Source organism: Pituophis catenifer, unplaced genomic scaffold (assembly GCF_029215685.1).
Source record: "Pituophis catenifer annectens isolate HBS135680 unplaced genomic scaffold, rPitCat1.0.hap2 SCAF_1, whole genome shotgun sequence".
Taxonomy (NCBI): domain Eukaryota; kingdom Metazoa; phylum Chordata; class Lepidosauria; order Squamata; family Colubridae; genus Pituophis; species Pituophis catenifer.
This window is the reverse complement of record NW_027256881.1, coordinates 239286535-239311152: the sequence shown is the minus strand read 5'-3', so window position 1 is coordinate 239311152 and position 24618 is coordinate 239286535. Positions and strand designations below refer to the sequence as shown.

The window sequence follows — 24618 nt, the reverse complement described above, 5'->3', positions numbered from 1 at the left end:
TACGTTGGAAGAGGGGTAGTCTTATACGGCGAGTATAGCCCAAACCCTATATTTTAACAGGAAAAGTCGGGGGTCGTCTTATATGCCCAGTTGTCTTATATGCCGGAAAATACAGTAGTTTTAAGTTGGATATGCACTGATGGAGATTTGAGGCTTGCCTGGAAAAAAAAGGAAGCAATAGACAGTCCTGAATTGTCTGTAATGTCCCCCATTTAGAACAATGGCGTCAGTCGTACAGCAGCTCTATTTTTTTTACATTGCCATATATGACAATGTCCCACCTGTGTTTTAAACAGACATATTATCCTGGTTTTATTACAAGGGAAAAGAAGGCTTAGGAGAACCACATTCATATTTATCCAATCACAACATGTTATTACTAAATCAAATAACAGTTTATTTATTTATTTATTTTATTTCTATACCGCCCTTCTCCCGAAGGACTCAGGGTGGTGTATAGCCTAATTAAAAACACAGACAGACAAAATTTTTTAAAAAATTAAAATTATTAAATGATAGGCCCAATTTATAAAACCCCAGATTTAAAATCCCATTTAAAACCAATTAAAATCTTTACATTGATAGTCCAGCCAGGCGGAACAAGGTTTTGCAGCAAACCTGACACTTTTAATTATCTCATTCTGATTTAATCCCATTCGCACCCCAAATCCTTTCTTTTATGTGGTTAGTACTGTCAAGATATCCATTGCAAAAGGGTTTAGGGATCACTATCAGATCCAAAGTTGATTTCTAACTCGTCAATACTATAATTGCAGAGCATTCATTGGATGTCATAAATAAGTAGTATTTATGTTGCAAGTGCAAAATATAAAACAATCCCATAGGTTTACTGTTCCACTTGTTTCAATCCACGATTTCATATATCCTGAAGGTAAAATATAAGTGTGTAATGGATTAACGTAATAGGATAACCAACAAACTTCAATGTTTCCCTAAGGCCTTATAAACATAGTAAAGCTCCTCCTCCTTTTGGTAGGTGACATTGCTTTATTTATATTTAATTTTCCACTGAGCTTGATTTTCATCTTTCTGGCCAGAAATAGATGTGGACATTAGACATTTTTTTTTTCTTTGATTTATATGCCGCCCTTCTCCGAAGACTCAGGGCGGCTTACAATGTGCTCAGCAATAGCCTTCATCCTTTTTGTATATTTATACGAAGTCAGCTTATTGCCCCCACAACTGGGTCCTCAATTTACCTACCTTAGAAAGGATGGAAGGCTGAGTCAACCTTGAGCCTGGCGAGATTCGAACCTGCAGTAATTGCAGGCAGCTGGTCTTAATAACCAGCTTAATAACAGGGTGCCTTAAACCCCTGTACTACCAAGGCTCTTACTTCTTAATGTCATCACAACAGAAGTCATAGATCCTAAGGCAATGCACTTTATCTGACAGAAAATTACAATATTCACCAGTGAATATTAGGAGAATAGAACACCATCTACCACAGTTGTCTTCATGCAGAATTAAATGTTCAAAAACCTGATTATTCTGTCACTTTGTTAAAGACTGGCATTCAATAATTACATTCTCACATCATTCCACCTTCTCAAGAGTAATGCTCAGTTCAGGGGGATGAAGTGTCTATCTGAAACATAGCTAAGACTTCTGCTTAGATAAAATTAAGTTTCCAACAAAACAAAACAATTTTTACTTCTAAGGGGCTGTTCAACTTTCTGTAGGAAAATTGTTAATGTTCCACACAAACAAGTATTGTACTTGTCAGCAATTTATATATATACTGTAATAGTTGACATTTATAAAGTAGTTCCTCCTTTCTGAAGAAACCAAGCTAAAAACTGGTTTAGTCTTAGAATGATATTTTTTTACTTTTTTTGAATCAGTGGTTTATTTTTTAAGGATTTTTTTTGAAAGGGTATTATATTGTAAACTAGATTTCTCTAGAAGGGAGAACGGCATAGAAATATTAAGACTTCTAATGTATTTTAAAGAAATGGCAAGTGGGACAAGGTCATGATTTGCTCCATCAATGGAAGCTGTGTTGAAAGAAGCCTATTGTTGATGTTCTTGCACTTACAGCTTGAGAACAATGGAGGATTGTAGCATGTAAAACACAATGCACTATGATAGGCTTCAATGTGAGCATCAGAAGAGATTGAATGCTTTCTCCAGTTCATCTGCATCTACTAGCTATGAGAAGCAAAGATCTATTAAAGGTTGACTGAAATTTCTTCAGAAGTAGTAAAACCTGTGGTAGAGCTGCCCCATAAATGACAAGACTTCTCCTAAGGCAGATCAAGGAGTGCAAGGTGGTATACTTTGCCCTCTTCACTCCATAAAATAATTCTAGGGCCTCTCCAGATTTTGCTTTTTCCAAATTTTATGCTAAATCATAGGTAACCCAAAATGGTTTGGCAATACATCTGGAATATGTGATTTTTATTGGTCTTGAAACAAAACATTTTCCATTTCATGCATTCTATTAATATAGAATTTCTTTTGCCTCACTGTGCTTTAACACCTGCATACAACCACGTAAATAATTTTTTATTTTAGTGGCAAGATTCAATTTAAAACTATGTCTTGAAATTGTACAATAAATTTAATCCTGAAATCCTTACTTCTAATTTTAGCTGAATTCAACCGAAACCCCTTTTCTATCCAGAAGACATGTAAATTTACAATTTTGTTCTTGAATCGTAAGCAGGTATCTCTTATGTTTTTTAAAAAACCTTGTTAAAGTAAGAGCCATTAAATGTACGTTTTGTTTAAGCATAATATAAAACAAGATGTAGTAATGAAAATTGAGATTTATTATATACTTTTAAAAAGTGTAAAGCAGATATTTCTATTAACACTATTGCAATCTTATAAAATTTATTTTAGTATCTATACACATTCAGCAGGTTGCCAACATATATTGAAATCTGCAACTCAAAATTAAACCATTTCATCACACTATTGTTAACAATAACAAATTAAACACAATACATGGCATGATTAAGATTTCACAACACTCAAGGTGACATGAATCCCTAAACAAGAATATGTTTCCAAACAGCAGGTTCTAAACATCTTTTGAATACAGCAGTATTTGTTTCACTTTTTGAGTATCCTGAATCAATTGTATGTTACAGAAAAGGGCCTGAATTTGCTGCTTAATATATTTTATCCAAGGAAAAGTGGAGTGTTGAAGAATTAGCATTGTTCAAGAATTTTATTTCCCTTTCTTAAATTTTGATGTTGCCGAACCACTACTCTTGGCCTTCTTTTTGGCTGATCCCTTAGGTTCTGGTTCCTTACGCTTAGCTGAGGTAATAGAGCCAGTCACTTTGAAAAAATCATCCAGCCGGCCCTGAGTGCTTCCCTGTCGGCTCTTGTTTAACCTCTTGATCCCATTACGAATTCTTTCTTCATTGAATTGCTTCTCTCCACACATGAAGCTAACAAGCCCTTCCTCATCAGGCTCATTCCACTTCAGTTCCACTTCTTCTGGGTTTACAACTTCAGGCTCCAAGAAGAGTTTTTGGGCCTCCTTATGCAGCCAATTCTCAGGCACAGAATACTTCTTAGTATCTAGTTGCTGAATAATCTTCTCTATGTTTTTGTGCTGCTTGATGAGTTCCACTGCACGCTTGGGTCCAATTCCACGGATGCTTTCACAGTAATCACAACCTAATAATATACACAAGTCCACAAATTCTTTCTGGCTCAAGCTCATATCCTGGAGAACACGGTTTAGATGAAATTCCTGAATGGGCAGTTTCTTTGCCTCACTTACAGTAAGATGTCGCATTAGCACAGGGCTGCCAAAGGTCAAGCAATCCATATCCTCAGTTGCAGCTGCGTAGACCTTGTTTCCTTTCACCAGCGCAGCACAGCTAGCTTCAGCTTCACCAGGGGCATCTACATATGGGATACCCATCAAGGTCAGCAGTTTTTTACACTCATCATTGTGCTGTTTAGTCACTTTAACTAGCCTCTTGCTGAACTTCTCTACATTTTCCTCCTCACCCATCTCTTTGGCTTCTTGCAGCTGCTTTTCTGATTCTTTCCGCCGCTCAGTACGTTTAGCCAATTCACCCGATTTCAGCTGGGGGGGTTTGCCATCAAAGACGTAGGCAGGCTTGATGCCATTTTCCACCATGCGGATAGTGCGGTAGAACATTCCCATCAAGTGGCTTGTAGTCTCACCTTCTTCATTCTGCAGCATTTCAGCTCCCTGTCGTACAGCAATTAGGAACTGGTAAATACTCATAGAGGCATCAATGGCCACTCTCCGCCCAAAGTAACTCTTGATGTCATTTTCTCGAATGGCAGCAGGAGCCATATCTGCGATCAGCTTGGCCAAACCATGGATTCCCATCTTGACTGGTCAATCAATGAATCTGAGGCAATATAATACAGGAGAAACCTAGGAAGTAAAGTAATAGGTAAATTTTTAGATGACAACAAACAAGTCTAGTAATGGAACAAGGCATATTTTTTTCTCAGTGTACTGATAATAAATCTTTTATCAATATCACACAGATCAATCATCTTAAGTGACATTTCAAAGAACTTTAGGAAGATGTTACATTTCCCTTATGGATTCTGGGTTTGTTTCTTTATGTTCCCAGCCTTTTTTTTTTCATCACTCTTCTCATTTTCATCCTTCACTTTTCTACTAGCCTAGGATACCACGCTAGGAAACAAAACCTAGATTGTCGTTGGTTAAGACTCGTGCTCGTCCGAAGGCCAATGCCTGCAGGGCGAATCGACCTATAGGAAATTCAGAGTTCGCGCACATGAAAGCAGACGGGAGAAACACCCAGGTGGATCCAAGCTTGCAGTCGACACCTTTCCGTATTGATCCCAAGAGCTTAGCCGCCCACTCAGCGGTAAGCCTTTGACCTCTTGCTAATAATGAATGGCTCTTCAAACACTCTGTTTTGCAATTCCACCATCCCGCGCCACACCTGACGTGTCCACAATTAGAAAACCCAACTGGAATGATAGCAACAATAAAAACGGTAACACCTACCCCGCTACCTGGCAGAGAGCTCTCCTTTTTCGATTTTGTGCACAGGCGCAAAAGCAACTTGATTCCGCGATTTTCCTCCTCCTTCACCACCACCCCGAGCGCGCCAGCAGGCTCCCACCGCTTTTGTCTGGCACCGCCCCGTCAGTCGGCAGCGCGGGAACTAAATCGCGTCTCTCGCTCGCGATCTCTCTCTCTCTCGCGCGCGCCAACCCGGCGCTCCGACACTTCTCTCTCTCTTCGCGCCTTCTAAATCCCGCGCTCGGGGTCGCAAGAGACGAGGCCGCGCGGTGATCTCTGGGAGATGTGGTTCTGACGACAGCTTTGTGCGCTCTCCTACAATTAGAGGGCCAAGCGGACCACAACTTCCAGCAAGCTTTGGGCCGGAGAGACTGACGGCAAGACAGCGCTCCGGAGACGGAAGGGCGGAGCGAGGATGGCAGGAAAGAACGGACGTGTCTTTCTGTAACGGGAGCCGCCGCCAACGCAGCCATGGTAAGGTGTAGGGAGAGGGACCGTCGGCGGCTGCTCTTTGCATGGCGGCTTTTTCCGGCTGCGGCCGTTAGTGATTGACGGGCCCAGTTCCGGGGCGCCTGTAACCACGAGAAATCTTCTCAGGGGCCCCTTTAAATGAATGTGGATGGCCGGAGGCTCAGACACAGAAAGAGGCTCAGACACAGAAGCTGGACCTCCGGGGGACCTTGCTTTACATTCCTGTGGAGGGAGGGATGGGGGTGTATGAAGGCCAAGAGGCTAAAGCTGAGCGCTAGCAGGCTTCAGCATAAGGAAAAGGCAGGGAGAGGTCGTTGTAGGGGCATCAAGATAATGGATTGTTGTGGTTATCCCTCTCCCTCTGTCTCCCTTCCTCCCTCCCTCTATCTATCCTCATTTTAAAGTATATAATTCAAGGTGTTACAAATGTACCTAATGCTCCCACCTCCTATTTTCCCACAACAACAACAACAACAATCCTATGAGGTAGATTGGGCTGAGAATGACTGGCCCAAAGCCATCTAGCCGGCTTTCATGTCTAGAAGTGAGAAGCCCAACTCTCTCAGTCTCCTGGTTTCTAAGCCAGCGGCTTCACTGGCTCTCACTGTTGTGTCCCTCCTCTCAACATCCATGAGGGGCAGGGCGAAATACGGTAGTTCCTTTGCCTCATACTGCAGTTCTTTCAATAAGATATATATTAAAAAAATAGTAGTTAAATCTTCATAGTCTTATATTCTTTTTCTTGTCTCACTTCCCACCCCCCATTTTTTTCTTTATTTCAGGAGCTTGAAACAATGAGCAGATACACCAGTCCGGTGAATCCGGCTGTGTTTCCACATCTCACTGTGGTGCTCCTGGCCATTGGCATGTTCTTCACAGCTTGGTTCTTCGTGTATCCTTACTATTGCAGAGATATATTTTGGTTATTTGCAAATATATAAGGTGGTCAGCAGTTCTGTGGAGAGCACCATACCTTTGTTTAGTTTAACTGCTTACTGAAAAAATCTGAATAGATTTTTGCTCTTGACCAGCGGTCTCCAAACTTGGCAACTTTAAGACTTGGGGACTTCCAGTTCCCAAAATTCCGGTCAGCATGACTAGCTGAGGAATTCTGGGAGTTGAAGTCCACAAGTCTTAAATTTGCCAAGTTTGAAGACCCTTGTTCTTGACAAATGCAGGAAAAAAAATCTTAGGCACACGCACCAGCCGGCCACTCCCACGGCCTGGTGGTAATTAGCCTGCGGCCAAGTAGTGAGCCACACTCCACATGTTGGCAAGCCCTGTTCTAGAGGTATGTCATGTTCCACTCAAAGTAAGTTCTTAACACTGATGGTGATATAATCCTGAAATGAAGAACATTTGAGATAATTTTCATAAGACAAAAGTATCATGCAGAATAATTTCAAGGTATGGCATAACATCACTCAGGAAATCACAACTTTTCTATAATATATACCAGGATTCAGGGACACACTTCCCTTGCCTAAAGTTGGTGATCATGATTCCATCATTAGAAAAGCACTTAGATAAAAATGAAATTCATTGAAATTTCTGGTTTGCCAGAAAGCAGCTAGATGACTCAATATTAGGATCTCATAAATGAAGGTCACATGTTTTCCTGTTCCTTTAAGCACAGAAATATAATTATTACTTTTGCTAAACATAAATATTTTATAGCATCATAACATGCTTTTATGTCAGGAGTGGAGATAATTGCCAAAATTCAAAAGACAAAAAAATTATTTCCTACAGTTTGAAACAACAAACATTACATTCAGGATTTGTGCCACATGCTCAGTTTAAAATTGTATTACAAGCAGGGCTGTGGAGTCGGGAGATAAATGTTCCGACTCCGACTCCTCAGTTTTGTGTACTTCCGACTCCGACTCCAGGTACCCAAAATTTCCTCCGACTCCATCTCCTCGACTCCGACTCCTCAGCACTGGTTGTGGGGTCGGGAGATAAATGTTCCGACTCTGACTCTGACTCCTCAGTTTTGTGTACCTCTGACTCCGACTCCAGGTACCCAAAATTTCCTCCGACTCCAACTCCCCGACTCCGACTCCACAGCACTGATTACAAGCGTTATTATGAAACATCATTAGAAATGCAATTGTTTCTCAAGGGTTGGAAGTAAAAAAACAACTAAAAAAAAATAATGAACATTTAAATTTAGATGATGAGAATTGTGAAATTTTGATAAAGAAAACTTGACTATCAAATGCATGTGAGACAGCATGGTGTGACAAATATTTCTAACAGCTCTGACTACCATAATAATTGAAGCTGAGAGTAGTTGCTAAACTGCTTCTGTTCCTTTAATTCATTCCATTCTGTTTAACGTAACTGAAGAAAGTGATTAATTAGTCTTTATTTTTGGCAAGGAGAGGATTGCTTAATTTCTGTATTATGAGCTATGTTAAAGATAGGTGATCTATATAGTGAGTTGTCATTCCATTATGTATAGGAAACAAGTATGTTTTTTCCCCAATTTACATTGATAAGTTTTCTATAAACCTGTCTGGTTATACCTTTAATAATGATCAGTTATGAAGTGACATCCACCAAGTATACCCGGGACATTTACAAAGAACTACTCATCTCTCTAGTAGCATCACTCTTCATGGGCTTTGGAGTTCTCTTCTTATTGCTGTGGGTTGGAATCTATGTGTGACAGTAGTTTGGAGCTATTTCAGGTGAGACATGTTAAATGTTATGCTGGGGCCTTCTCACGATAAGGATCTGATTAATAAGTGGATAGAACAAACTGAGATGAAACTTTTAAAAAGCATATTTAAAGATGTGATGTAAATACAAATAGTCCTCCATTTATAACTATTCATTTAGTGACCATTTGAAATTACAACAACACTAACAAAATGATTTATGACTGGTCCTCATATTTACGACCAACAGTCAGATCAAAATTGGCAAGCAGCATGTATTTATGACAATTGCAGCATCCCGAGGTTATATGATCCCAATTTGTGATCTTCCCAGCCAACTTTCAACAAGCAAAGTCAATGGGGGAAGTCAATGATTCCCTTAACAACCCAAGTGATTTGCTTAACAACTCAGATGTAAAACCATGCATAACACATTTAAGCTTGCTTAGCAATAGAAATTATGCTCCCAGTTGTGGCTGTAAAGTCATAAGGACTACCTGTAATGCTAAACATGTTCCAGCAGACGGAGATGAACTGAAATGCAGGGACAAACTAAAACATTTTCAGCATCCAAAAATAAGTATCAAGAACAGTCCTTTACTTTTTACCTAGCTACGGTCTCCTGAGTTTTCAAAAAGACTTGATTTTGAATAGATGTTTGTAGGCTTACACTGTTAATATGAGAATATTAAATTTCAAATTAACTATAAGAAAACTTGAAATATTCAAAAACAACCTAACAATATACATTATTTTCAACTGGGTTACATTTTAAAATGAAATAAAAGCAAAATTAATATTGTTAAATAAAGTTTTAACATAAATGCTGGTATGCATTTATGTTAAATGCATAACATTATGCATACATTTTAGAGGCAGCCATTAGAAACAACATACAGCTCTTTAGAAATATCACTTATTCCACATATATATTAATTATACAAAAACAAGTTTTAAAATGCCAAATCTTTTGCAAAAGATATCAGTATATTACAAAAGAATTTGCTTCACTGAAAAGTGTGTACAGTCAATATTTCATAGAATCGGAGTTTGAAGGCAGCTAAGTGCATGATCTGCTAAACCATTTGGAAGATTGCTACTGGGACTCTCAGTGAAGAGGAATACAGTATACCTCTTCCAGAGACAGCCTATTCCACTGACAGCTCTTTAGCATCAGGAATTTCCTCCAAATATCTAACCTAAATTTACTTCCTTGTAGTATCAGACCATTGATCATGTTTCTGCTATTTCGCTGTGTAGACTTTTCTGCAGATGAGCAGACATGCTATGAAATACACAGAAGCTTTCTCGGATGGAAGTTGTGACTTCACCTGCCATTGATGTCATATTTAAATAATGATGGTTTTTTAGTCAAACATCAGATGTGGCCAATGGCTTTCAGTTGTTGGTTTCTATGGAACTGAACATTCACATTTTCCACCAGCAAGTTTCAACCAATTGCTGGTTTCCCATGCCTGATGGGAATAGGAAACTAATAAAATAAGGCTGGATTGTTGAGAAAAAGAAGGAAGATGTTGCTATTTTTTTTCTTTCACAACATCCACCCCAACAGCATACATTTTGTTGTGTGCCTTTTCCAAGCTCTGGGTTGCTGGAGTTGCAGTTCCCTTGGCCTGTAAATTTCCAAACTTTAGTTTCTAACAACCTGAACATGCTTGTTTAAATTCTGACAAGACAAGCCCGTTTCCATTGCAGTCATAGTTACCATACATTTTTATCAAATATGCTGAGAGCTAAGTAGGTTCATTGAACGTATTTCAAATGGAGACTAGATAATCATCTGTGTTGGATGCCTTAATTAGATTCCTGCACAGCAGAGGATAGCTTAGGAGTTTTGTGACCCATTCCAACTTGAAGACAATAACTTTATTTTATGTTATTATTTAGGCAAATATATTTTTCTAAGCCAAGAATTCATGTAGTATCTATGTACAGTTTGCATATCCTGAGGTATTGAGTCACATAGATTAAATAGATCTAACGTAAAAAAAAGGAATGAAAAATGTAAGTTACAAGATCAACCATTCACAATAGAAACACTATATTTTAATCTGGATATTTATTAATGTACTACCTAACGTTTGATGTTTTGATCCCATGTTATTTGTCTTGCTTTGAATACACTGTGTGCACAATTATTAGGCAGTTGTATAGTTGAGGATTAATTTTATTATTGAACAACTACAGTGCTCTTGGTCAATCCAAAGTGTTAATAAATCTCAAATTTGAATATTTAAGAAAGTAAAAGCTTTCCTAGGAGAATATGTGTGTACAATTATTAGGCAACTATTAGTGTGCAGAATTATTATGCAACTAAATGAAAAATGAAACTTTCCTCATCTCATTTATTGTCATCTGTTAAGATGAAAATAATAACTCATAATTTACAAATAAACATTTTTGACATTTGAAAAAAAAATCAGGGACCAATATAGCCACCCTTCTTTTCAACAACAGTCATAAGCCTTCTATTCATGGAGTCTGTCAGTTTCTTGATCTGTTGACGATCAACTTTTTGTGCAACAGCAACCACAGCTTCCCGGACACTGTTTAAAGAGATGTACTGTTTTCTTTCGCTGTAAAACTCCCATTTAAGAAGGGCCCATAAGTTCTCAATAGGGTTTAGGTCAGGTGAGGAAGGGGGCCATATCATTATTCTTTCATCTTTAAAGCCTTTACTGGCTAACCACACAGTGGAGTACTTGAATGCATGTGATGAAGTGTTATCCTGCATAAAAATCATGGTCTTGAAAGATGCAGATCTTTTCCTGTACCGATGCTTGAAGAAAGTGTCTTCTAGAAACTGCCAGTAGATTTGTGAGTTGATTTTGAGTCCATCTTCAACCCAAAAAGATCCAGCTAGCTCATCTTTAATAATACCAGCCCATACCAGTACCCCACCTTCACCTTGCTGGCGTCTGAGTCAAAGTGGAGTTCTGCCCATTATTGATTCAGCCATGGGCCCATCCATCTGGTCCGTCAAGAGTCACTCATCAGTCCATAAAACCTTTGAAAAATCTATTGTCAGATATTTCTTGGCCCAGTCTTGCCATTTCAACTTATGTGTCTTGTTCAGTTATGGTTGGGTTTCAGCCTTCCTTAGCTTGGCCTTGTCTCTGATCACTAAACACCTTATACTTCTGGGCACTCCAGGTAGGTTGCAGTTCTGGAATACTAGAGCACTGGAGGATAATGGGTTCCTGGTAGCTTCACGTTTGATTCTTCTCAAATCTTTGGCAGTTAATGTGCATCTTTTTTTCCTCAACACATTTCTTGCAACCCTGTTGACTATTTGCAGCAAAACATTTGATGGTTCTCTATCACACGCCAATATCTTTGCAATTTCACGCATGCTGCATCCCTCTGAAAGACTTTTTTACAATTTTTGATTCAGAGTCAGTTAAATCTTTTTTGCTTGAGGAAAAGAAATTGTCTAATAATTATGCACACCTTGATATAGGGTGTTGATCTCCTTAGGCCACACCCTTTCTCATTACACAAACACACATCACCTGATATGCTTTTATCCAATAAGTATTGAGGTTTATACAGCTTGGAGGTGGAAAATATGCATAAAAATGATATGGTCAAAAAAGTCACTTGCCTAATAATTGTGCACACAATGTAGTGACATGGAAAACAACAAGGGAAAGCTTTAAAGAAATAATATTTAATTTTGTTCTTTTTCTTCTCCATTTCAGGTTCCAGAAGCCTTTCTGCACCTCCTTTTTACTTTTTTATTGAACAGTGTGGCTTATCACAGTTCTGGACTATAATTCTAACATGTGAGAATTCTAACATCAGATCAATAAAGCTGAATCTGTGATAAGCTGAATGTTGTGCTATACTCTTGAGGTATTGGGGTTTTTTTCTATCCGTTTAGATCCATTTATTTGTCACTGGCTGGTCAGCCACACTTAGCCTTGGGTTTGTATATATTCTCAGTAGGAGAAATAGATATCGTTCCCTAGGAGTGGATATCTATTTCTAGGGGTGGATATCTAAGCAGAATGCCAAGAATGTGAAACTGAGGTGACCATTTCACAGTTTATTGATGCATCTTATTCACTGTACGTTTTTTAGATACATGGAATAAATGCGTAACATTTAGAGTGATGCATATGTGCATCCCGTTTTAGGGAGATAGATATTAACAATGAGCTTGAAAACATTTAGGGGACAAATGTAGTCTGTGTCTTCAGCTCTTTTGAAATACTTGGATCTTTCCTATACATGATTTCAGGAAAAGCTGCTGCTGCTTTAACCAATTGCATATGTAATTGCATGGACCTACATATTCCAGAGTGGTCTCTGCTCTGATGGTGGTCCTGTATCTGATTAAATGAACTATTTTGACAAATATATTTGGCCTTAACGTGCTGCCAAATTTATTTTTGCTACAATAATAGCACTTATACTTTGACTTGTATACCGCTTCACAGTGCTTTGCAGCCCTCTAAGTGGTTTGCAGAGTCAGCATACTGCTCCCAACAATATGGGTCCTAATTTCACCAACCTCCGAAAAATCCTTTTGGGAACAACATGGAGATAGTAATTCACCTAATGATCTTTTTGATAGTCACATGCATTACTTCAGTTGCAAAGTCCAGAAATAACATTGATTTTACCATGTTTCCCCAAAAATAAGACCCTGTCTTACATTTTTTTGAATCCAGAAATAAGCACTTGGCCTTATTGCCATGCACTCAAAAGCCCAATTGGGCTTATTATTAGGGGATGTCTTATTTTGGGGGAAACTGGGTACCTCTATCTTATGGCTATCTTACGTTACTGCTAAATAATTTCTTCTGCATCTTATTTTGAAAAGGCAGTTAGTGAATAGGAAGTTTCACATTTTAGCTCATATAAATGAATCAGTTCATTTGTGCAGTGATTAAAGGATTGGCCTAGAAACCAAAATTCTAGGCTTTGCTTCCCTTAGGCATAAAAGCCACCTGGATGACTTTGGGATAGTCATTCTCTCCCAACCCACTTCACAGGGTGGTTGTTGTGGAGAAAATAGGAGAGGACATTAGGTACTTTGACCATTTGAATTGAGTGTGTGTGTGAGAGAGAAATAATATGACTCAGTCATCCAGGTCATAGTTGTCCCAAAAGTGCTTTTTCAAGAGGCAGCTGGACTTGTTTTTCTTTGAAGATGTTTTGCTTCTCATCCAAGAAGCTTTTTCAGCTCTGACTAGATGGTGGGCAATGGAAGGATTTATATTCCTTGCAGACAGCTGGTCATTTGCATTCTTTTTTATTTCTTTTATAAAAACTGCAGATAGGAACATTAATCTAAAACATGATTATTTTGTCATCTTCAAATATTTCCTGTAGCATATTATGTGCAGCATCCAAACCAAATTGTTTTTTCTTGATCTGCATCCTTAATTGCACTGTGTGTAACAATTCAGTCTACTGAAGTGAAAGAATAAGTGATGAGTCAATCTTGGGTACAAAGTAGTATACTTGGGTATTTATTTATACAGGTACATTTCCTAAGAATTAGGCTCTAGATAAGCAAACAAAAGTAGAGGAATCCTGACCACTAGAACTCCAAAACAAGAACAAAATATAAATACAAATTGGAAAAGCAGGTGGTAGAAGAAAAAGCAACTTTACTTATTCTCCACCAAACTAAAATAATAATAAAACATTAACATAGTACTCACTAAGTATATGACTTTGAAATTGTGGACAATATACAATGATTAAAGCTGTGGTAGCAACTTTTAAACAAAACAATTAGTGCTTTATATTCCTTAAGGCTCACAGTGATGGCATAAAATATTTATATACAGGCTTTAAGCTTTAACAATAATAAAAATACAAAAAGTGTATGGATTTTCCTTTTGAGAAATCATTCCTAACCTTCAGAGTAGCCAAACTTTAAAAGCTGGCTCCATTTCCACCCTTGTTTTTTCTTCCTGTTCCTCCAAGTGTCTAAAGAGGCACAGTTAGAATTTTAGCTCTTGGAAAGGTGAGCTACCAACTAAGCAGGAAGCACCATCTCTTAACCTGTCTCTATCAGACAGGAACAGATACAATTGTTAATCACTATTTTGCTTTTCAGAAGTCTGTAAATAATGCAAATGGGAAGGAATGTTCTGAGAAGATGAGTAAAGATTGTATGGTCCAAAGGTCCAGTTTATGTGATTATGCTAATAACTGAGGCACTGATGGTTATTAATTTGCTATGATTTTTGGCTAATTTTCTCTCTCCCACACTTGATACTTTGAAGCATTTTGAGACAAATGAGATATTATAGATGCAGTGTTACAGCATTTTAAAACAATGAAACCTGTAATATAAAGAGCAATACTTGTTATAAAAGATTATGCATACCAGAGAAAACTTTGATGTGAATTTGCCAATAAAAAGATTTGATATATGTATATGTGTGCTTGTGTGTATGTATACACACACACACATACATACATACATACATGCATACTTATATATAAACACAGATACCTTCTCTCCAATTCCATTGGATCGACTGGGAGAAGAAAGTGATTGGTTATTTTATTTCTGATGTCATTTTGTCTTTGCTGCCTCACCCTGATCAGGATAGATAACAAACAGTGGTGGGTTAGCTATTTATATCAGTATTGAGGAGTAGGTAAAGGGATAGTCAGGAAAATGTGAATGTCCTCATCAGATTGTTTTTAAATGAATAGCTCTTAACTAAGGGTTTAAAGATTTCTTACTGCTTGTAATAAGGGAGTATTTTGGCACCTTACTACTAAGAAGAGCCATAATAGAGCTACGATGGAATAAAAAGGAACAACGGATTCTTCCATTTCTATGAGTTTCTACTTGCAGTTCTTTAACTAAATGGGCGCCATTGCAGGACTTCTTTCCATTTGGCTGGAATAACATTGGAAGATCCCACTATGTGGGAAGCTGAAAGAGTTTAACCCCGACATGGAAAAAGTGTCACAATTGTTACAATCCTCTAGAATGACAGCAGTTCTTGCACTGCCTTCAGAAGCATGGTCATGACAGACCAATAGGTAGGTGGTAAGCAGGGTTGTGAGGGGAGTAAACATGCATCTTGATATGCATTTAATTGCTAGAAAATAGGAAGCTGGAGGGGTGTTGGATACTTGCATGGCTGGCTCTTTATAGGAAATAGGTTCTAGAAAGATAAAATATGCTTTGAAACAGATCAGAATCATTACAATTGTACTCATCAATGATAAACAAGAATTAAATTCTAGCAAAGGCTGAATGCAAATGAATAAGGATGGACAAAATCATGAATTAAAAAGAATAGTTCCAAAAAACAAACCCTCCTCACGGCTTTTTAAGCATTTTGTTTCATCTCATACTGGTCCCTGATAAATGCTTACATGATTAAATGGACAGCATCCCAAGAATAACCATAAAAGAAATTTTATATGGCCTATGGTTTCATCATTTACTCTTGTTATTCTGAGCACAAGTGTGTGTATAGAGGAAAAAGACTCCAAACAAAATCATGTTAAAATGTACAATATTTTCCTCTATTCTCCTTTACATTGGCTCTGTTACAATTATGTCCAAACTAAGGCACTGACGAGAAGGAAGAGGAGGAGGAGAAGAAAAAAAGAATGTAGAGGGAAAGAGGAAAACAGAACAGTGGGTGAAGAGAGAAGCTGATGCTATCAGGATGGCCTAGAGAAGTACAGGCAATGGTTGTCTTCATGATAACTGAAGCTCAATTCTGCACTGAAATGCCAATCAGTGCAATCCTTCAATAAGCAGTGCTTAGCAGTGCATCCTTATGGAAGATTGCTGAACTCAAATTCATTTCTTTCTGTCACTCATCAGTGAATGGTGAGTACAGGACTGCAATTTAAACTTTTTTTTTGGCCAGAGAGCCTTATCTAAAGTATATATTATCTTCAATGTTTAAAACATATAGTAATGACATCAATAAATTACAATTCCAGTTTGAGTTAATGTTAGTTATCTGAAATTAAGTGCCAAATTAAATACTGTATGTATTAAAGATTTCCTACTTCATGCCTGTTTGCTCCTTAGATCTCTTCCTGTATCTGTAAAAAAACTGATCATTAATTCTTTCTTGTGCAACAATGCCAGCTGGTGGCAAGTTCTAGTAATGACAGCCATGCTGTCTTTACATGTCTGTTTTCTCTGAGGTGGACCTAACTAGAACTTTTCTGTCTTCTCCCTATATCCATGATGGCGAACCTATGGCACGCGTGCTAGAAGTGGCACGCAAAGCCATTTCTCTGGGCATGCAAGCTGTCGCCCATTGCTCTTCCGGGTTGCGCCATGATAGCCAGCTGGTCTTCACGTGCATGGAAGCGCCGGAAACCAGAAGAGCAGCTGCCCAGTGCGCGCATGCATGCCAGCCACCTGGTCTTCTGGTTTCTGGTGCACATGCGTGCACGAAGACCAGCTGGCCGGAATGCATGTGTATGCCGGAAACTGGAAGATCAACTTCCTGGCATGCGCACTGGGCAGCTGCTCTTCCAGTTTCTGGCACTCCTGAGCATGTGAAGACCAGCTAGCCAGCGTACCAAAACCCAGAAGAGCAATGGGTGATGGCTCGCGTGCCCAAAGACATGGAGAGGGGATCCCAGCAGTTGCTTCCTAGGGGAGCAGAGCTATCAGCCAGGATGGGCAGGCTGTGGCTTCCCTCACTCCCTGTCTGAGTGGGCATCTTGCGCAGCTCCAGCCCTCCAGCCTGCGGCTCCACCGCACATCCATGGTCCAGAGCACCTGGCTGGCTTGGGTGCACAGGCCAACGTTAGCTAGCTGGGCAGCCAGCCACCCTGCCCGCTGCTCCTGCTGGGGGTGAGAGGCCGGGGGCGGTTCTCGCGCTGCCACTTCTGGCCGGGATGCTGGAGCAGAGTTGGGGCGTAGCTCTCTTGCCTGCTGGCCCCCCAATCCAAGCCCCAGGAATGCCCTCCAAGTCTGGGAAGGGGCTCCGGCTTTCCAGCGGAGGGAGATGGCATTCCCCCCGCCCAACTTTCTCTCCCTTTTCAGGGCTGTGGAACTGAGTTTTTGGTGGGGATATCCCGCTACCCCAACAGGGACCAGGGGAGCAGGTAGGGAGGTGCAAGGGCCCCCAAAAGGCAAGGTGGAGCCGGTGGAGGGCCCCTGCATGCGGGGCTCATCCCTCCCCCACTGCTGACTGCTTCGATGCCCCCCGCCACCCTTTTTTCCCCATGACCCAGGCGAATTTTCACATTTGAATTTTGAGACTCCCCCGTGCGCTGGCCAGCTGCTCTTTGCACTCGCATACACACCAGAAACCAGAAGACCAGGTGGCCAGCGCGCATGTGCATGGCAGAAACCGGAAGATTATCTTTCCAACGTGTGCATGCACACTGGTCAGCTGCTCTTTGGTTTCAGGCATGCACACGTCTGCGCTCCCCTTTCAGCACTTGGTGCTGAAAAGGTTTGCCAACACTGCCCTATATCATCAAGTGTATCATCATTGCTCCCAATGAATAGGAATACCCAACTGCTATTTTTCTTTAGGAGCTATTCTTGGGCACACAACATACAGCATCCCAAAGAAAGATGTCAATCATTAACAATGAATTAATTTTATATTGCATCCATAAGTACCACTTGCTTTAAAGCATCCCGAAGAACAATTAGACCAGTACATTATTTTCTGAAAACAGGTTAAAGGTAAAAGTTTCCCCTGTCCAGTTGTGTCCGACTCTAGGGGGCGGTGCTCATCTCTCTTTTCTATGGTAGCTGAGGCAGTCAGCATTTCCATGGTCATGTGGCCAGCATGACTGAGGCACACGGATTGCTGTTACCTTCCCACCAAAATGGTACCTATTTATCTATTCAAATTTGCATGTTTTTGAACTGCTAGGTTAGCATACATATTAATACATTTATTAGAAGTGTTCTCATAAAACTATTTTTAGCTATCATTTTTCTCCGGGAAGTGCGATTTTTAGCATAGATATACAATGCAGTGTCAAATATGCAACACGGATAATAGCCTAAAAGTATGCCTACCTGGTAATAGATAAATTAATAATGTGGCAGTTTCACCAAGGAATGCAGGCAACACTACTGTATGTTTTCACAAAGACACCAATGCTTAAAAAAATATCAATAGCCAAGGTCTACTTTAGTCATTTTTAACTACAGTAATCCAATTTAAAAGCTTGCAGTGCTGGATGGCTGGAATATGCCAAAGGCAGGAATGCTTCTTTTCATATATTCTTTATACAGTAATTTCATTCTGGTTGAGAGAGCTGAACCAGCAGCTTCTTACTTTCCCCATCAGATTACCTCCTTGTTTTCTATGCAACTGTTGTTGCTCCTACATAAATCTTCTTTTAACTATTTTAGAAAGAAATGGCCAGTGCCTGAACCAACCTAACTCATTTGTCTTCGAATAAAAGGCTGATACCTTGACATTGTGCTTATACATCTGACTTATCCCAGCACCTAATTCAAAATCTTGGCTCAGGTTGGCACTCTGTGGATTCAACTTTGGTTTCCTATGAGGCACAAGCCAATCAATAATTAACTTGAATATTGGCTGCTGCTTCTTTTCTCTTTTTGGTGAAAAACCCCCATGTGGTTTAGCAAATTAAAATCTTGTAACAGTAAATTACCTGAAATATGAAGGATATTCAAAGCCTAGAATGAAGAAAGGTATTTTGTTTGTTACCTCACAGAGACCCCTGTGACCCCTTAGGGATTAAAAAAAAAAATCAGTGTAGATATTTTTAGCACTGGGTACATTGCTTCTGGTGGCCTCCTTTTCCTGGTTTCAGGCACAAGGGTTAATACTATAAGTTTTTCCATATTCTCTTTGGGATGAATGTATTTTTGGCAGCAACAGATAATGGGATTTAAAAGGTTTCAGTCAATGCTTTTTCGATACCAGCATTGTGAAGTCCAGTTGTAGAGCCCAGGAGCTATTTTCTCAAGTATATTTGAAGAAGAGAGCTATCTTCTTGAGAAGCATCTTCATCCAGTCCTGAAAAGAAGGCACTTTGGGTGCAGATGTGACCTGCCTGAGAGTGGCTTTTGCAGGGTCCTTGAGGTTTGTTGTCTGCCAAATACAAATTTATAGTAAGATAGATGCAGGAAGAAGTGAGAGGTAAACCCCATAGCTTTTCCATTGGTTATTGCTATTAAAAACAACTATCAGCCCTGAATTCCAGTGTCACCAGGATTTCTGCCAAGCATAGCTTTAAAGAGAAGCATCTGACTGCCAGCTAGAAAGTCGAAAATTCCAGTGTACGACTTGCAACGCATCTAGATAGAATTCCTTTTCAGACAGATCCAGTGTTTCCATTTTAGAATAGGACTTCTAACATCATTGGTAAGAAATTTGCATTAAAAAGCTGCTTCATTGACTTTCTGGGCACCAAGATTTGTTTCCAGTCAAGCCATATCTTTCAGTTCTGAGATGTCTGTTCTGAAATAGACTGAACACAAGCATGGTCAAGCCTAAAATTTTAAAATCCAGTGTACTCAGAGGCTAGAGGAATTCTAGCATCCTACAGCAAATCAAGAAAACAAAATGCCTCTGTATTTCCTTGTTTTGCTTGTGGCTTCCCAAAGTATGACATTCTAAGATTAACCTCCATCTGCTAGGAAGGAAACCAAAGTAACTCAGGCCCAAAGGAAGAGATTATCGATTAGAAGCAACTAGTCAGGGCGTGGTGTTCTTTGAAGAGAGCATTCAGTCAAATGAGTCTTGGAGCCCATCGTTTTTCTGCTTCTATCAAAAGGGTGCAGGTGTTCCCGAGACTCATTCACAGAGCCAATAAAACTGGAAATAGTAGTCATTAAAGAGAGAACCCATCTGCTCCACAGGGGTACTGCAGTTAGCTTGGCCCTGTGAGGAGGGAATGGAAAAAAAAATAAGGTTCAAGGGAAATGAAGGTGGTTTTTTTTTTTTTGTTTTTTTTTTTTTTACTGAGAGGAACTCTTATCTTGAGGGAATCATGAAGTTTTGCAAATAGCCATCATTATCAGAAACAATTTACCTTCGGCGAAGCAAACCATGGAGAGTTGGTCAGATCATTAGCTCAAAACTATTACTTCTTTTGGAAGAAATGTAAACGAGTTCAAATTTAAAGTCAAAGTAAAAAGTGAGCTCATACTCTGAATGGGTCCCTAGAACTCTTGGATCACTAGAACTCTTCTCTGATTTTATGAAAGAAGGCTAATTCCCTGTGCGTTTTCAAGGCACAGAAGCTTTTATACTGATATCTTGTGTCAGTAAATCACACTTCCCCAACAAGCTCCAGACTTTTAAATCTGCTCCCTAAAAGTTCAAGTCTCTCCTGTGCTCTCACACAAGTAGTTGCACTAGAATAGTGTTTCTCAACCTTGGCATCTTTAATATATGTGGGTTTCAATTCCATGCTGGTTGGGGCATTCTGGGAGTTGTAATCCACATATCTAATAGTTGCCAGGTTGAGAAACTCTGCACTGGTGCAAAAACAGCAACCCCAATACTGTGGCAAGAAATTTCATAGTGTTCTTAAAGCCTCTCAATTAGGAACATATTTTTCTCTACTGAAGATTAATCCTAAAATGAAATAAGCATGCCTGTGAAATCTAGACATTCTCCTTCCCATGGATACAGGATCATTTCTTATCTATACCAGACTTATCAGAAAGGAATTTAAATATGGGATATTCGCACCATCCTTGTACATATTGCTATATGTGGATATAATTTAGACATTCGTTTGTCTCATTTAACAGTTTACAATTTTTGTTCACTCAAGTGCCCAGCTTAACGTGATGCCAAAGGGAGATTTGTTACCAAAGGGCAACTTCATTGCTTTGGCTACATTCATTTTTTTTTCACTCTAAAAACTAATATGCCTTACAAATGTATCCTGAAGAGGACATGGCAAGCATTGATACTCACAGGCCTAGCTAGTCGGAAATGGTAAGTAAATTCCTGGAATGGCATCATGACCACAGGCCAACGGTATGTTGCTCCCTAGAAAAAAAACAACAACTAGTACCTGGGATGAAAGAAAGCTATTGCTGCTGTTTAATATTTCCCCATTTCCCAGACTGTCAAGACGATTTGGATCTCCTTTGCTCTCTGCTCCCACATTTTAGCAAGAAACTGATGTTAGAGAACAGTAGACAGGAAGGTACCATATATACTTGGGATAAGCCAAGAACTTTATGTGCCAAAACACACCTCCAAAACGGAGTTTGGCTTGATCCCATCCTCTCAGTTTTTTAATCGAATTCGGTTTTAATTGGGTTGTTTTAAATTCGGGCCAAAATTTATTTAATTGTTTTTAAAATGTTTTTAAATTTTATATGCTATGTTTTATCCTGGCTGTACACCACCCTGAGTCCCGCAGGAGAAGGGCGGTATAGAAATATAATAAAATAAATAAATAAAAATAAATAAATAAATAAATCTGCGAGTATATACAGTAATACATTTTAAAAGTACCTGTCTACAGTAACTCATATATACTTGCATCTAAGTCTATCCATGGATAAGCTAACTCAAATTTTTAATCAAAATATGAAACATATTTTGTTTCATATTTTGAAACAAAATATGCTATGGATTATACATGGATAATCCATAGCTTATCCATGTATAAACTAACTATGAAAATTAAAACATGAGCATTTCAAGGTTCATCTTATTTACAGATGGGTTTATATGCTCAAACTCTTATGTTTCTGTTTTGAAAGGGACAAGGGGAGAGAAGGGGAAATGAAAAGAGATAAGGTTACTAAAGAGTGATTTTCAAGAAACTAAGGCAATGATATCTATTCCAAACAAAACTAAGATCGGTCTAAGAACACAACAAATTGAACCCGATTTTCTATTATAAACAAAAAAACTAGATGCAAATACATTATCCAGCAGGTAAGCACTTATTTTGTGAGATATCTTTTTCTTTTTTAAAAAAATACCTGAATATCTGTTGCATTAGACAAGTTGTCTAGGTTATTTCCAGTGTGCAGACATGGACTGTTGGATGTGAGTTTACAAAGATAGCCAGATATAGCTGAGGAAGCACTGAGAGGAAGGAAAGAAACAGAAAGCAACAACGATGAGCAGGTCATTTTCAATACAGCCTTCTCTTGGCATTGATAATAATATAAATGCCACTATTTACAATATATTGGCCTATGAATTAATGTTCTAATTTCATTGTAAAGTACTCTTTCTCACTCTGCACTTTCACCCACCAAAAATACACAACTCCTAATTGTATACCATTATACCAGGCTTGGACTTGAAGAAGGAATGCACCGTAGCACTGGGACCAGTGGTGGGTTCCTCCCGGTTCAGTCCGGTTCGGCCGAGCCGGTAGCGGTGACAATATGACATCACCGAACTGGTTCTCCCCCTGGCCCTCCCACCCACTCCCACATTATTCTTATCTTTTATTTGGTCCCACCCGCAATCTATTGCTGCCTCCTGAGTCCCAGCTGATGACTAGAGGGAAAAAAACTGTTGAAACTCTTGCCGCGGGGCTTCAAAGGGCCGTCCTACAGCTGATCAGTGTTAAAAGCAAACAAATGAGTCGGGTCGTAAGTGCGAGGACTGGTCGTAAGTGTGAGGACCTTCCAGAAATGACTCTGACCAGCTAGCCATGCCCACCTAGTCACATGACCTCCAAGCCACACCCACAAAATAAGCCACGCCCACAGAACCGGTAGTAAAAAAAATTAGAGCCCACCCCTGACTGGGATGCATTCTTCCATCTTCTTTCCTCCTTTGCCCTTTGAAATATCTCTCCGGAGTCTTTTCAGAGGTGCTATTGTTTTGCAGGCAGGAAGAAAAGACTGAAAGTCTTTCTTGTGTTACAGCAGAAAGCAAAGTATTTGGGGCTCCAAGGAATAACGGAACTACATTTTGCGAAGTTATTTTGAACAGATCTAAATCCTGAAAGTGGTAACTGACAAGCCACTTCTCTAATTTCCTCTTTGCTTTCTATGAAACATTTTATAGGATACATTAGATACAATCCAAAAACAATAGCATGAAGACTCCTTGATCCAAACCGCTCTGGTTTTCCAGGTCTAACTATACAGACGAATATCACAGTGGAGTAAGGTACACAGAGGAACAAAATGGTCTTTTAAGAATACAGAAGATGCCTTGCATTAAAGCAACACTGGCCCATCATCAGATTAGGATCATTAGGCAATATGTGGTGTTTCAGATGCAGCTGGCCTAAAACTCCCAATGATCTATCCATTCTGTCCTGACAGTAGTTTTCTAGTACTTATTTATTTAATTCATTTGCCACCTATCTCACCATGGGGCTATTCTAGGCAGCTGACAATAATCAGCAGCATCTGCAACAGTGGAATATTGGAGTGTAATGAAGGAGATTTTGCAGCACCAACTGGAGATGTCAGAGACCAAACCTGATTTTTTGGGGGGGCGGGGGGGGACACACACAAAATGTATGTGCTCTGTCACTGAGCTACAAAACCCTTCCCTTTCGACAGACAGAGTTTCTTCTGTGTCATGCCTAACTTTCTATCTTCAGCATGTCAGGATATGAAATACATGGCATCCTCCCAGAGTAGCACTGACACTTTAATTTTTGACTGTGGCCATTTTTAGGGTTGTTGCAGCAAATGGCTCTGTAATTATGAGATGAGAAGTGGCATAGAAATATAGGTAAATGAACCACCACAAAGAAGTATCTGCCTTTCTGTGAAATCTCCAGTCCTGTGAGGAAGGGAAGATAAGGATTCTTAAATGGGGTAACCAGATTTGATTTAAAAAGTGCCTGATTGTCAAGACTCACCAAAAGCCTGTCCCCCATCTTCCTCATGACTCAGTACTATTTTCCTATGAATTATATTGAGAATAGTACTCTCAATTTGTGAAATGATAGCAGATATCACATCTTTATCAACTATTCATATCATTTTGGAATTCTCCTTTCTCAATCTGGTTTCCTATTAAACTGTTTTAGCTTTTGCATTTTCTACAATATTCTTTGCCAGAATCTGTGTTTTCCCAAAAGTTCTTACTTACTTCATTTCCAAAGTAAGATTTGTGTTCACTGATGTAAATTTGCTGATGGGAATACGATAAGTGATATTTCCAGATCTGCAGGAATAAACAAACAAACAAAAAAGATATACCTCAAATTTTTGCTTATCTTCATACTTTCCTGCTGTGCTTTGCATGTATTCACTCAAATATGATTCCATCATTTGTCACTGCTAATATGGTAACCAAGATGCATGGAAAAATCCTAAATTGGTATATTTAGTTATCTGGATGACAAAATTTCCTTCCTAGGAATCTGATCTTTAAATCTGATGTATGCAAAAAATGCCTACGGTGGAATACTGGAATATAAAATTAACTGAATTTCCAAAAATAGCAAAGCTGACCAGGTTGGTCAGAGAAAAGACAATAAGGACATTTTTGAAAGATGAAGCTGTATGTGGACTTTTTGTTG

At 39.2% G+C, this 24618-nt stretch overlaps 3 protein-coding genes across 4 annotated transcripts in view; 1 reads left to right on the top strand and 2 right to left on the bottom strand.

Moving 5' to 3' along the window:
• Positions 1–2777: 2777 nt before the first annotated feature.
• FEN1 (flap structure-specific endonuclease 1) lies at positions 2778–5213 on the bottom strand. 2 transcript variants are annotated; one of them, XM_070957325.1, is made up of 2 exons: positions 5006–5213; positions 2778–4396 (listed from the first exon to the last, which is right to left on the bottom strand). In XM_070957325.1, exon 2 carries the CDS (start codon positions 4346–4348, stop codon positions 3200–3202), a length of 1149 nt encoding a protein of 382 aa, XP_070813426.1. In that variant the 5' UTR covers positions 4349–4396; positions 5006–5213; the 3' UTR covers positions 2778–3199. The 2 variants fall into 2 exon arrangements, with proteins under 2 accessions (XP_070813426.1, XP_070813427.1); XM_070957326.1 differs by having other exon boundaries at positions 2778–4370.
• Positions 5214–5389: 176 nt separating this feature from the next.
• Positions 5390–12016, top strand: TMEM258 (transmembrane protein 258). Its single transcript, XM_070931969.1, has 4 exons — positions 5390–5497; positions 6277–6386; positions 8042–8190; positions 11883–12016. The coding sequence occupies exons 1-3, from the start codon at positions 5495–5497 to the stop codon at positions 8166–8168; spliced, it is 240 nt and encodes a 79-aa protein (XP_070788070.1). The 5' UTR covers positions 5390–5494; the 3' UTR covers positions 8169–8190; positions 11883–12016.
• Positions 12017–19872: 7856 nt separating this feature from the next.
• Positions 19873–24618, bottom strand: part of MYRF (myelin regulatory factor) — a gene marked incomplete at its 5' end in the record, with an annotated part of 57806 nt that continues 53060 nt past the window's right edge. The window contains 4 exons of the mRNA XM_070957324.1: positions 19873–20024; positions 21072–21146; positions 22097–22202; positions 24186–24260. Of these exons, the coding sequence (XP_070813425.1) occupies positions 19938–20024; positions 21072–21146; positions 22097–22202; positions 24186–24260 (343 nt within the window). The remainder of the gene's footprint in view (positions 20025–21071; positions 21147–22096; positions 22203–24185; positions 24261–24618) is intronic.

Coding starts and splice junctions, on each gene's coding strand:
- FEN1 (XM_070957325.1), bottom strand. CDS start 4,348: ATGGGAATCCATGGTTTGGCCAAGCTGATCGCAGATATGGCTCCTGCT.
- TMEM258 (XM_070931969.1), top strand. Junction 6,387..8,041: donor TTCACAGCTTGGTTCTTCGT/GTATCCTTACTA, acceptor AATAATGATCAG/TTATGAAGTGACATCCACCA.